The sequence below is a fragment of the Gekko japonicus genome, unplaced genomic scaffold (genome assembly GCF_001447785.1).
Source record: "Gekko japonicus isolate JY-2015 unplaced genomic scaffold, Gekko_japonicus_V1.1 scaffold64, whole genome shotgun sequence".
Taxonomy (NCBI): domain Eukaryota; kingdom Metazoa; phylum Chordata; class Lepidosauria; order Squamata; family Gekkonidae; genus Gekko; species Gekko japonicus.
Window position 1 is genome coordinate 1955210 of NW_015170277.1, and position 14346 is coordinate 1969555.

Here is a 14346-nt window from a genome sequence, read left to right on the forward strand (position 1 = left end):
TTCCAAAAGGCTTCCGGTACATCAGTCATGTCCGGAGACTCAAATCGGCCAGGCCACCCCACCCCCTCCCCAGTACTTAGGGACAAGGTTCGGGATACCTCCAATAGCTTCTGTCCTTTTTCTAAACGAGCACCAGTCACATTCAGTCCCACCGTCTTCTAAAATCCCGGCTGGGTTTTTCTGTCCTGTGACGATTTTTTTTCAAAGGAACTGCTGCCACCCACCAGCTGCTCATCGGATTCCATGGCCGTGCTTGCATTGCTTTGCCGGTGTCAAACGCTCCCGCGTCTCTGAGTCCCTCGGGATTGCGGAAAGAAGAGCTGTTCCCAGCAGAGGGAAACTCCTGGGAAAAAAACCCCCCCCCCCCCCTCCCCCCCCCCCCCCCCCCCGGCACCGGAGCGCCTCCCCCCCTTCTATTGCGACTTTCTGACTGATGGCTAAAGAAGCTGAGGAGGCACGTTATTTACAACTGCTAAACCTGGATCAGAAAAGGGAGGCGGGAAAGAGCGTGGGCCGTGACCGGAGACCGTTGAGATCCTCGTTCCCCCTCTCCCGACAACCGGTGTGGCAAAAGGCCCCCTCCTCCTGCCCTTCAGGACGGTGCTTTGCCAGCCCAACACCCTCGCGGGAAGGCCTGCCCCCCTTTCGTGCGGGGGGGGGGAAGAAACGCGTTCCCGTCCTCCTCTCTCAAACCCATCGCTGCCTCGCTGGTAATGAGTAGCACCATGTTTGCCTCTTTTTTTTGTGTCCCACACCGTAGGCCTCGGTTCTTCTGCTGTGTCGGCTTCGGCCACAGGCCTCTGCGGCCACCTGTCGCTGGAGCTCAGCCCCCCCCCTCTACTTCTGCCCGAGGGCCCCAGGTTCGGGTTTGGTGGCCGCCGCGCTCCGGCCCCAGCACCCCGTGGCCAGGCTCATGCTCCTCTGGCCGTGGTCCCGGTCTCTCTCCCGGTCGCTCTCCGACTGGCTCTGTGTCCGCTCCGGCCTGTGGCTGGCGCCCCCGCCCGCTGCCATGGGCTGGGACGAGATGGTGCGCAGCAGGTGGTTCCGCTTGCGGAGGAATTCAGTCTGGCTGGGGAGGCCGAAGCTGCCTTTCCGGAGGGCCATCCGGGTGGTGTTCTTGGCAGGCCGGGAGCGGTGGGCGTATTCCAGCTGGGCCAGGTGGGCTGCGTATCCCTCGGTAATGAACTGAAAATTAAAAAAAACAACAACACACATTTATTTTAAAGAAAGAGAAACTTGCTTTGCAAAAAACACACACACACGCACGCATTCCAGAACTCCATTCTGGTTCTGCGGCTGAATGTAATTTCACAGTGACATGTTCAGACATTACTGAAAGTGGACACAAGGAACTACATAATAATACAAGCAACTAAATAATAAAAAACCAACAACATTTGCCAAACAGCAACTGGGCAAAGAATTTGGCTCAAAGAGTAGTAGTAGTGGAAGAAGAAGAGATTGGGTTTCTACCCTGCCCTTCACTTGGAGTCTCAGAGTAGCTTACAATCTCCTTCCCTTCCCCAGAACAGACACCCTGTGAGGTAGGTGGGGCTGAGAGAGCTCTTTCGAGGACTGTCCTTGAGAGAACATCTCCGAAAGAACTTGTAACTGACCCAGGGTCACACCAGCAGCTGCATGTGAAGGAGTGGGGAATCAAACCCGGTTCTCCCAGATGAGAGTCACACTCCTAACCACTACACCAAACTGGCTCTTAGTAATCTAAGGCACTCTAACTTCTGAAAGGTGCCACCCTGTTGCATAATCATTGGGTCAGCTGCCTCCTCCTCCTCCTAAGCAAAGAGCAGAATTTTACCTGACTCCTGCCCCTGTTCAGGAATCTGGGAAGGCAGGGATACATGCGGTGGTTCAAAATCCTCAAAACTCCCTTCAGCATGACAACAGCAACCACATTTTTATCCCACCCTTTATATACCCTTTGCAGAACATTATCCAGGACATCTAGCTCGCCCCATCCCTACAGCATGGGGTGGATTGCCACATAAAAAGGTATGCTTCCAGTGATTTTTAAAAAATCACTGGAAGCATACAAGCGGGGTGTGTGCAGCAGGGGGTCTCCAACACGGTGCCCGTGGGCACCACAACACCCACCAACGCCTTTCCTGGCACCTTCCCGGTTTTTTTCTTTTACAAAGCGAGTGGGGGGCCAGGTGGGTCTCCTGCCCTGCAGGGCCTCTGATTGGCCAGTGGAGATCTGATCAGCTGCGCAGGTTAAAATAACGTCGTTCTGGCGTCAGCTCCCACCGCAGTGCTGGTTCTGTTTTCTCTCATGCTTGTCTTTTCCCAGCATATTAAAAAAAAATCACTCCTCGTCTCCTGCACTGGGGCGTCTCTTCTGAGCGTGTCGGAGTGCCGCCTCCCACGGCAGACATTTTGTGGCTGGCTCCGCCTCCCGCGGCAGCCGTTTTCTGTTGGCACCCACCGCCCTTTGTCAGAATGCCACAGGAATCAAAAAGGCTGGGGACCCCTGGTCTAGATTGCAAGTTTAGCCCCGGGAGCCTGAAGGTCTCAGAGCACACAAAAGTCAGGCAGGCAGGCTGGGACACGGCTGCTGCTGCTGCTGCTTCCCATGTTCCAGATCTCCTGGGCTTCTTGTCTGCCCTTCGGAATGGCTGGGGAGTGGTGAAACCGGCTTGCTTCTCCGCAGAATCAGGCCCTCTGTCCTCTCTGTTTTGCTCAGCAGCCAGAAGTGTGGCAGAATTCTAAGCGAGATACGGCAGTTCTGCAAAGCAGCCTGAATGGTCTTAGGCCTCTCTGGCCCTGTCTGCACTAGACTTTAGATCCTGGTTCAACCCCGTCCCCGAACTTACATTCTACACTACACACAAGTTCACCCCTGTAATTATCTCGGGGGTATTTTTACATTCTGCACTACAGTTGAGGTCACCCCAGTTTCACCCAACACTTGTCCCGGGACAAACGGATGCTGTTATAACCAGGGATAAGTGCAACCAGTGTTCCCTCTAAGCTGAGTTAGTGCGAGCCAGCTCACAGGGTTTTTTTAGCCTCCGGCTCACACATTTTTGCCTTAGCTCAGGAAGGATGGCTCCAGAGCAAACTAATTTATGCAGCAGCCAAATCGCTCGCTCACAACTTTAAGGCCAGTAGCTCACAAAGTAGAATTCTTGCTCACAGGACTCCACACTTTAGAGGGAACATTGAGCGCAACGTATTGTGTTGCGAGTTGAACTCTGATAAAACCAGGGATGAGATCCAAGTGCAGAAAGGACCAAAGTTTGGTTCTCTCCCATAAGGCTCTTTTCAGCCTGACAGTGCACCCTGCACCCTGCTCTAAAAGAACTGTTTACATTTCTGAGTTCCAGCCTCGAAGCCGAAACATCTAGATATGAGGACCTGTGGCTCCAAACTCCTGCCTTGACAGGGAGGGTATTTTTAACTTAGTAGTACAATGACTCCTGTCAGAGTCTTCTGGTCAAAAAAGGGAGGGGGGTCTGAGTTTTCATCAGGACCATCCGATCTCTGGATTGACAGCTGATCTGGATTCTACAGGTATTTAAGACGAGGGTTTGCGTTGCTGAGGGGCCTCTGCCAACACCGTGGATTAGGTCTTGCCAGAGTGGACTGCATTCCTAAATACGTAATGATTCCTAAATGAAGAATAAGTGCACTATTTTTAATGAGCATTGGTTTGTCTGTTCCCTTCTGTAAAACAAATACTGAAATTGCCACTTGCTTGAAAATTTGTGCAGTGTGGTTTTCTTTCAATAAACAGTTTAAACTTTGGAACAGGTTTCTCTCTCTCCCTCTCTCAAACTGCACGGTTCCTGCCAGTTTCAAAAAAAACCCACCCCACCCCCCATTGAGCTGGGTTGGGACGGGATTCCTGGGAAAAGCTCCTGAGCTCTTGATCCATGTTCCCTCTAAGCCAGTGATGGCGAACCTTTTAGAGACCGAGTGCCCAAACTGCGACCCAAAACCCACTTATTGATCGCAAAGTGCCCACCCGGCAATTGAACCTGAATACTGAGGTTTTACTTTAGAAAAAACAACTCCTACATTAACTTAAGATGATCCAAACAAAGTAAGGAAAGCAATCCCAAATGCTTTCATTTACTTAAAATTATTTGGCAGAGAATTCAACACTTTAATGATGGTCTGGGCCTGGCTGGGGCAATGGCACGCGTGTCCACAGAAAGGGCTCTGAGTGCCACCTCTGGCACCCGTGCCATAGGTTCACCACCACTGCTCTAAGCTGTGGAGCCCTATGAGCAACAATTCTACTTTGTGAGCTACTGGCATTAAAGTTGTGAGCGAGCGATTTGGCTGCTGCATAAATGAATTTGCTCTGGAGCCCTCCTCCCTGAGCAAAGACAAAAATGTGTGAGCTGGAGACTAAAAAACTGAGAGCTGGCTCACACGAACTCAGCTTAGAGGGAACACTGCAGTCGTGATTCCCCCCAACAAGAAGCACAGACAGAAGGCACAGGGCAGGTAAGCATCCGCTCCAGCAAGTGGGTGCTCTAGCTGCATCTCCCCCGCCGCCCGTCCCACTAAAATAACACCTTTGCAGCAACGGTTTGGACACCCTGCACCCACAGCCGAGAGCCTGATCAGGTATCTGTTTCCCCGCCGGCATTTGAAGGCTCGCGCTGTTACCTGACACAGATTCTGCAGCTTCTTGGTTGGCCGTCCGACGATGTAGATCTGCGTGGGCGGCAGGTTGATGGAGGTGTAGACAGAGACGTCCTTGGTGGACCCGTAGGCCGCGTGGATCTTCATGTGGACCTGCGGGGAGTCAAAAGCGGAGCGGTGCCAAACAGAACAAGCAATGGACGCTTTGGAATCGCAACGTCCTCTTGGCTTTTGCTCAAGGACAGTGTAATGCGCTGCACTTGGCGGTCCGGTTTGCACCGAGGGTGGAACGTTAAAACATCTCAGACTGATTTCTGAACCAAAGCTAAGTTCCCTGACAGATTTAACAGCACTGTGTGTGTTAGACATGCAAGGGAAGAAGAAGAAGAAGATTGGATTTATACCCTGCCCTTCACTACCCAAAGGTGTCTCAGAGCGGCTTACGGTCTCCTTTCCCTTCCCCTCCCCACAACAGACACCCTCTGAGGTAGGCGGGGCTAGGAGAGCTCTTAACAGAAACTGCTCTTCTTCAAGAACAGCTCTGAAAGAACTATGGCCTGCCCAAGGTCATCCAGCAGCTGCAAGTGGAGGAGTGGGGGAATCAAACCCGGTTCGCCCAGATTAGGGTCTGCACACTTAACCACTACACCAAACTGGCTCTCGACATGCAAGGATCATCTGAGACCACTTTGTTTTCTTGGCTGGATAATATTTAGCCATTTGAATGTTTATATCTCACACGAACACATGAAGGGACCTTACTCTAGCCCTGTGAAGATGACCCACCTGCACACTGACTCACTGCAGGAGTCAACATACAGAGCGGTCCTCTCTGCGCAGGGTCCCTGAGTCAGGTCACTAGTCTGTCAAGGTCAAGATTGTCTACTCTGACTGGCTGTGGCCATCCCGGTCTTGGGCAGTGTGTGTGTGGGGGGAGGTATTTGTGAATTCCCTGCATTGTGCAGGGGGTTGGACTAGATGACCCTGGAGGTCCCGTCCAACTCTACGATTCTATGATTCTGTGACTCACCATGTGTAATCCACCTTGAGTCCCTGTGAAGCAGGTGGACTATCTCTCCTTATATATAATTGAATAGTGGGTGCCAAAGTTCTAATTCTAAAATGCACTCCCTTAGTGTATGGCTGATGGCACTGCTCCTCAGCATATATCGCCACCAATCAGAAGGCAAAGCCCGGGTCCCGCCCACACCACAACTGCTGCGACAACCTGGTCTTTTGCATATGGAAGCTGACTGGACTTCACTCCATTCCACACCTCAAACTCCCCCCCCCCTGCAAGGCAGTTGGAATGTCAGTTGCATATGGAACCTGCTGTATTCTGGTGGTGTGCAGGTCCCAGATTCATGTTTTAAAAGCAGACTGACACTGTTTGCCCAAAGCCAGAGCACTCTCCCAGAGCCTCTTTCTAGATCCCGTTGTATTTATTTCCACAACGGGCCTTATTTCTAGTAAATAACATAAAACGAATGGATGGGTGGGTGGGTGGATGGATGGAATAAAGCCCAACAAGAGGTCCAGGGTATACGCTTTTGAGAGTCAAAAAACCTCTACCCTGGAAATCTTGTTGGTCTCCGGGTGCTAGTGGATTTGAACCCTGCTCTGCCCAGGCCATGGAAAGCAAAGGACGTGCCACCGTGTTTCCTTCTGCAAGAGGATGATGTGTTATTTCAAGATAACCTGCCTTGTTGTCCCCTCTCAAGTCATAAGGAACCAGCCCATACATATTTCCACCTGTGACTCCGACTGCGGCCCGGGTCTGCAGGCAACTGTGTCCAGCTCTGGAGAAACGCTGCCTGCCCAGATGCACCCGGGGGCCCTTTCGGAGTTCTGTCTTTGCCTCCCGCTCCAGCTCTCCCCCGCTTACGTCCATGATGAGAGACTTCAGGAAGTTGGCCTTGTGCCGCAGCGGGTCGTGCACCAGCCCGTCGCAAAAGGAGACGATCCCGTGAGGAAAGTTGTGCTGTGCTAACCAGGCCACCACCCTCTGCTTTTGCATGTCGGGACGGCCGGTGACATAGATGATGAGGTAGCCGAGATCTTGCCAGTGCCTGAGGAAGGAGAAAGAAGGGGTGGGGTGAACTGGCATGAGACAGAACACAGCAGACTCGTGCCCTTGCATTTGGGGATGGGGGCCTTGGACGAGTGTCTGCCTGTTTCACTGATATATATACAGCCATTGAGGTTGGAAAGGATCACAGGGGTCTGTGGCTCAGAGGAAAAGCCTCTGCTTGGCACGCAGAAGGTCCCCGGTTCAATCCTCAGCATCTCCCGTTAAAAGGACCAGGCAGGAGGTGATGTGGAAGACCTCGGTCTTCCAATTGGTTAAGCTCTGTCTGCCTTTTCACTCCTAGAGACTTGGTTGCGTGGCTTTTTGGCTTGTCTGCTGGATCTCCCCGCCCGGCCCCTCCAGCACAGTATTTCTGCTGGGCTCTGTCTTTTGACAGTACTCTCAGTCTGCCTGGTGGACCCCTTTCTCTTGAGCTGGATGGACTCTTGCCCAGGGTCAAAGCTGACCTTAAAACTGCAGAAAGACCCCAATCCCAAGTCTCATACTGAAGGATCAGCACTCTCTCCCATTCTCTGTACAGACATACTCTTCAGGGGATATGGAATTCTGAGCTTAACATCCCCAAATCTGCCATTTCACAACTCAAATCCCGTTAACAGCATTGAGTACAGAATCCCGTTAACAGCATTGAGTACAGATTTTTTTTTTTAAGATAGCAGTGATAGTCGTTCAGAAGAAGAGGAGGAGGAGGAGGAGGAGGAAGAGGAGGAGGAGATTGGAGTTATACCCCGCCCTTCACTACCCAAAGGAGTCTCAGAGCAGCTTACAAACTCCTTTCCCTCCCCCTCCCACAACAGACACCCGGTGAGGTAAGTGGGGCTGAGAGAGCTCTTGACAGAAACTGCTCTTTTTTCAAGGACAGCTCTTATCAGAACGATGGCTTGGCCAAGGTCATCCAGCAGGTGCAAGTGGAGGAAGTGGGGAATCAAACCCGGTTCTCCCAGATTATATATGCACACACACACACACACACAAGGACCAATGGACTTAACCTGACGCGTTTCGGCCTGTCAGGGCCTTCTTCAGAGGTCAAACACAACGAGGAACAAATTGGCTTATACCACAATACATGATACAGTACAATTACACAGCATAGATACTAAATGAACCAGAAAGGAATAGTTCCAGAGTGGAATTACTAGGCACAGAATGAAAGTACAAATGAGGCCTCCCAAGATCCAATCATGTGCCAAACAATACTCCCTCTAAGCTGTGGGGTCTTGTGAGCAAAAATTCTACCTTTTGAGCTACTGGCATTAAAGTTGTGAGCCAGCCATTTGGCGACTGCATAAATTAGTTTGCTTTGGAGCCATCCTTCCTGAGCGGAGACAAAAAAGTGTGAGCCGGAGGCTAAAAACTGTGACCTAGCTCACACTAACTCAGCTTAGAGGGAATACTGATGCCAAATGATATTTCACTGATATTAATTTCTGGTCCAGAAGAAGAAGAAGAAGAGATTGGATTTATACCCCGCCCTTCACTTGGAGTCTCAGAGCGGCTTACAAACTCCTTCTCCTTCCCCTCCCCACAACAGACACCCTGTGAGGTGGGTGGGGCTGAGAGAACTCTGACAGAAACTGCTCTTTCAGGAACAGCTGTGCCAGAGCTTGTGACTGACCCAAGGTCACATCGGCAGGTGCAAGTGGAGGAGTGGGGAATCAAACCCAGTTCTCCCAGATTAGAGTCCGCACACTTAACTGGTCCAGAAGGTGCCTTTCAAGAGCTGTTCAATCCAAGCCAAACTGTCCTCAACAAGATTGTCCTTTTAGCAAAGAGCAGTCAATTATTTACACATTAAGTTTTAATGGTTAGCCCCCTACTCAGTTGGACTTACCTTTCCCCGATTTATTTATTGTCCTTCCTGCTTTTGCAACCGGAGTCATAAACAGCAGCCCCTCATCCCACAATAAACCTCGTTCCACAGGAAGAAATGGAAGGATTTAAAGGTGGCTACTGCAAAAGTTGTCCTACCTTTTCAGGTGCTTGATCCTGCTAGGCCACACCCTCCTTTCCCCAATCAACTGTTCTATTTTCTATGTTCTTAGCAAAAATTGCCAAGATATGTTTGGGTTTTTCTCTGCAGTCCTAAGGGCTAGAAACTTGAAAGAGGATGGAGGCTTTTATGATTCTATGTACGCATGATTCGATGTGACGGTCACCTTGAGACTTGACTACTGCAACACTCTCTACATGGGGTGACCCTTGTCCCAAATCCGGAAGCTGCAGCTGGCGTAGAATGCCGCAGCCAGGCTGCTGATGGATCTCCCACGTTGGGAGCACATCAAGCCAGTGCTTAGGTCACTGCACTGGCTGCCAATAGCATACCGGATTCGTTTCAAGGTGCTGGTGCTTACCTTTAAAGCCCTACATGACCAGGGACCGACCTACCTGAGGGACCACCTTTCCCCATATGTACCCCAGAGAGCACTACGGTCAGGGGCCCAACATCGTTTGACTATTCCGGGCCCCAAGGATGCAAGGCTCGCCAGTACCAGGACCAGAGCCTTTTCTGTGGCGGCTCCCTACTGGTGAAACGAGTTCCCAGAGGAGATCCGGGCCCTGCGGGACCTTGTACAGTTCCGCAGGGCCTGTAAAATGGAGCTCTTCCACCAGGCTTTTAAATAGGAGCCGCCACTACTGTTACCATCAATGATCCTACTGAACCTCTGGATCCTAGGTCTGGCCCAGTTGTATCGCTAGGCCCATCGGCTCGAGGGAGGATGATTGGACGAACAAGGTGGATTTAGATCTGGAAAGCACGCCATCTAATCTTTAGTACTGCAAGCACTTCATTGCTAGCTGTTAATTTATGTCATGAATGAGTATGTGTTTTATGTTGTTTTGAAAATGTTATGGTTATGCCAATTAGGTACATTGTACCGCTTTGTTGGCTCAAGTGGTTAAGATGCTGAACTGCAGGCTGTGGAAGGTCGGTAGTTCAGCAGTTTGAGACTCGAGTGTGCCACATGATGGAGTGAGCTCCCGTCTCTAGTTCCAGCTCCTGCCAACCTAGCCGTTCGAAAGCAAGAAACTGCAAGTAGATAAATAGGTACCACTTCGGTGGGAAGGTAACAGCGTTCCGTGTGCCTTGGTGTTTATTCATGCCGGCCACATAACCACGGGAATGTCTTCGGACAGCGCTGGCTCTTCGGCTTGGAAACGGAGGTGAGCACCGCAAACCTAGAGTCGGACTCGACTGGCTTTCGAGCAAGGGAACCGTTACCTTTACTGCTTTGTTAGCCGCCCTGAGCCTGTTCACAGGATGGGCGGGGCAATAAATATAATAAAACAAACAAATAAATAACTTGTACGATGATGGGGGTCAGCACTCCATAGACACGATTCCAGACACCAGCATTTCCCAAGTCCCCCGTACCTGACTACGTCAACTGCTCCAGCTCGAACTTTAGGGTCACTGCCCATGATGGAAACACTGGCTGCAAAGGACCCGTCAATGCTGAAGACCACAAATTCGGTCCCTTTGGGCAGAATGGTGATATAGCTGTCGGCAAGCGTGTGGTCGCCCCTAAAGAGAATGGAAAAGGAATGGATGGTCTCGCTGGGGAAGGTCAGGAGAAAACTGCCTCCGCAATAAATAAGACTTTAGAAATGCCTCTTCTCTGACCTGGATAGCCCAGGTCCCCCCTGTCTTGTCAGATCTCAGAAGCTAAGCAGGGTCGGCCCTGGCCAGCATTTGGAGGGGAGACCTCCAAGGAATCCTGTGATGGTGACTTGGGAGCAGGCGATGGCAAACCACCCTTGAACGTCTCTGGCCTTGGAAACCCTATGGCAGGGGTGTCAAACATGCGGCCCGGGGGCCGGATGAGGCCCCCGGAGGGCTTCTATCAGGCCCCGCAGTGGAACTTCTTCTGTCTTCTGCTTCTTCTTCCAGTTCTGCTGCTGCTGCGTCATCGTAGGTTTGCAGCTTACAGAGACACACCTGAGCAGCATACTCAAGATTGCAACAGCACAGACATTTTGATGTAATAATTCAGAGCAAGAGGTGTCCGTTATCAGACACTGTTAATTAAACAAAATATTGCAAGAGTGCTAATGTTTGAAGCATTTTATTTTAAGTTAAAAAACCCCACCTTTGTGTTTGTGTCTTTTATAAAGTTTATATCTCCGCTACCTGGCATTACATTTTATGACACACATGGCCCGGCCCAACAAGGTCTCATTTATGTCAGGTCCGGCCCTCATAACAAATGAGCTCGACACCCCAGCCCTATGGGGTCGTCATAAATCAACTGTGACTTGACAGCACTTTCCACCACCAAAAAGGCCTCTCGACTGAGACTCAGGGCATAATTCTTACCATTTGTCCCAGCCTCAATGAGGGTGTGGACAAATGCACCTTGAAACAGGAGTGTGTGTGTGTGTGTGTGTGTGTGTGTGTGTGTGTGTGTTCCGGAGAGGGCTCTAGTTTCCCCCACCATGACATTTACAATCTCTTGCCAAAGATTCGCATGTGCTATTCATTCTTTTGCATTTCAAACAGATTTTATTGAGCTTAATTTTTTTAAAAAAGACTTCCTATTGACAGCTACAGTCTGATTTGGTGGTATCGAGGTGGTGTATCTCTTGTTATCGCAATTATTTTTTGCTTTTGCCCTTTGCAAAACGGAAGGTGATGAGGTGACTCTGTGATTGGCACCAGGACCTGTTAATCAGCACCATGCCGCTCCAGCTTCCGCTGCAACTGAAAAAAATCAGGTGGGTCACCATGTTGGCAGGGGCGGATTCAGGCTCACGGGGGGTGCCCTCAGCACTAACCAATCTTGGTGCCCCCCCCTCCTTTCCACACTGACCCGGTCCATTTTAGTGGCTGACCTGTCTGACCAGATATACAATGCAAATTGCAGCAATACAAAAATTTATTCATAGGATAACACAATAGACTGCACAAACTAAGCCGAGCTTGGGCAACATAAAGTTCTACAAAAATGCAATACGACATCTGTTTTAATATTTCACACGTTTTCACCCTTTCCCCACCTTTGTGGTGCCCCCTTTGGCCCTGGTGCCCTAAGCACGTGCCTTAGTCTGCTTCGTGGTTAATCCGCCCCTGCAGGTTGGTCTGAAGCAGCAGAACGATGTCTGAGTCCTGTAGGGACACCTTTAAGACCAACAATGTTTGATTCTGGGCGTAAGCTTTCATGTGCAGGCACACTTCTTCAGATGCACAGACTATTCCAACCATTAAATATAGGGGGGGAGGCGCTAGTTCCGCAGGGCCTGAAAACGGAGCTCTTCCGCCAGGCTTTTGAGTAGGAGCCGCCGCCACCATTATTCCACCAACTTCCACCAACACCTTTTCATCACCGCACTCTACTACCGCAGGTACGGGAATCATCGAGGGTGCGGGGATGTCCCTAGTGGACGACAGGGTTGTGGGGACATATATTGTTGCTGTTAAGAACATAAGAACACAAGAGATGCCAATGTTGGATCAGGCCAAAGGCCCATCCAGTCCAACACTCTGTGTCACACAGTGGCCAGAAATACCAGTGCCATCAGGAGGTCCACCAGTGGGGCCAGGACATTAGAAGCCCTCCCACTGTTGACCCCCCCCCCCAAGCACCAAGATGACAGAGCATCACTTGCCCCAGAGCCCCTATCTATACCTTGTGGCTAAGAGCCACTGATGGACCTCTGCTCCATATGCTTATCTAATTCCCCTTTGAAGCCGTCCATTCTTGTAGCCACTACCACTTCCTGTGGCAGTGAATTCCAAGTGTTAATCCGTTTTGCACAGGGCAAAAACAAAAAAGTGATACCACTGGACTCAAACTTTGTTCAACTGTTGTTTAGCTAAAACATCTTCAGAACACCATCTTGGTTTTATGATTCAGAGTGAGTATCGGAGCGCCGAAAACTTATTTTTACTCATTTTAATTAACTTTAATACTTTTATTATTGTATTTTATACTGCTTTTATTGTTACAATTTGGCATTTTGCCCTTGCTAGCCGCCCTGAGCCTTCGGGGAGGGCGGGATACAAATCCAAAGAATAAATAAATAAATAAATAGTTGGCGAAGTCTGTTTCAAAGTATCTGAAGCAGTGTGCATGCAGACGAAAGCTTACACCCAGAATAAAACGTTGCTGGTCTTAAAGATACCACTGGACTCAAACTTTGTTCAACTGAAAAATCCAGTTTCACCTAAGCAGGTGTGGCACTGCTGGGGTGAGGGCCAATGTTCCCTCTAAGCTGTAGAGTCCTGTGAGCAAAAATTCTACTTTGTGAGCTACCGGCATTAAAGTTGTGAGCAGGTGAATTGGCTACTGAATAACTTAGTTTGCTCTGGAATCATCCTTCCTAAGCTAAGACAAAAATGTGTGAGCCGGAGGCTAAAAAACTGTGAGCTGGCTCACACTAACTCAGCTTAGAGGGAACACTGGTGAGGGCAGTTCTGGCTCACTGCTAAATCTGTGCATGTTTCGGGCGCTCCCCAGGTCACCTCCTGAATCCTGCCGGAGCTCGCTTGCGTTAACTTACCCATAGCCATTATTCACACCTACCTATTCCAAGCATTAAAAAAAAAAATTGAGAGAAGTATCTTGACCAGCCAAGAGGGGGCTGAATCGGGCCCAGCCCCCCTGGAGCGTTGAAGCGGCTGCTTTGCCATTGGCTTCCGTGTGTCTGTCAACACACTCGAGAAACAGAAGGCAAAGGCAACAGAGCAAAACAAGTGGGCAGCTGGGAAGATTCCCAAGTCTTTCCTGTTCCACTGGAGTTCATCTGCTGCATTTAGAACAAAAGGAGTTTTGTGGCATCATGACGACTAACAGATTTATTGCAGCTGAAACCTTCCTGGACTAGAGCCCACTTTGGGTATGTGATGAAGTGAACCGGCGTGCTTATATACATATATATACACACACATACAAGGAACTAAAGAGAAAAGGCCGTGGGGTTCAAAGACAACAAAATGAAAGAAGTAAAGACACTACGACGTTTTCATATAATATTCAGAACTATACAAAATAAGCGCAGGGACAATTCTCAACAGCACTAACCGGGGAATTAGAAATTCCCTAGATATGTGAGGCCAGTGATGGCGAACCTTTTAGAGACCGAGTGCGCAGGGCTCTTTTTGTAGAAAAAGCCCAGCAGGAACTCATTAGCATAATAGGCCACACCCAACAGCAGAAACTTATTAGCCTATTAGGCCACACCCCTGACAGCACAGCTTATTAGCATGTTAGGCCACACCCCCACATTACCAGAAGTGTGGTCATCCAGCCACACCCACCTTTCCCTTCTTCTTCTGTTTACCTTGTTTGTTGTCAAAACCCAGGGCTTTTTTTGTAGCAGGAACCCTTTGCATGTTAGACCACACACCCCTAATGTAGGCAATCCTAATGAGTTTCTGCTGTTGGGTGGGGCCTACTATGCTAATGAGTTCCTGCTGGGCGTGGCCAACTCAGGAGCCAGCTGGAACTCTGTTCCTGTGCGTTCCTGCCCAAAAATAGCCCAAACTGCGACCCCAAACCCACTGATTTATTGCAAAGTGCTAACAAGGCAATTTAACATGAATACTGAGGTTTTACTTTAGAAAAAACAACTCATACATTAATTTAAGATGATCCAAACAAAGTAAGGAAAGCAATTCCAAATGCTTTCATTTACTTAAAATT

The 14346-nt window shown here is 49.8% G+C and overlaps 1 protein-coding gene across 1 annotated transcript in view; it reads right to left on the reverse strand.

Annotated features, from left to right (window-relative positions):
- Window positions 1-624: 624 nt before the first annotated feature.
- The window catches only part of PITPNM2 (phosphatidylinositol transfer protein, membrane associated 2), a 163713-nt gene continuing 149991 nt past the window's right edge, over window positions 625-14346 (reverse strand). Inside the window, exons 21-24 of the mRNA XM_015417664.1 lie at window positions 10080-10229; window positions 6500-6683; window positions 4639-4767; window positions 625-1185 (exon numbers count right to left, since the gene is read on the reverse strand). Of these exons, the coding sequence (XP_015273150.1) occupies window positions 838-1185; window positions 4639-4767; window positions 6500-6683; window positions 10080-10229 (811 nt within the window). The 3' untranslated portion in view covers window positions 625-837. The remainder of the gene's footprint in view (window positions 1186-4638; window positions 4768-6499; window positions 6684-10079; window positions 10230-14346) is intronic.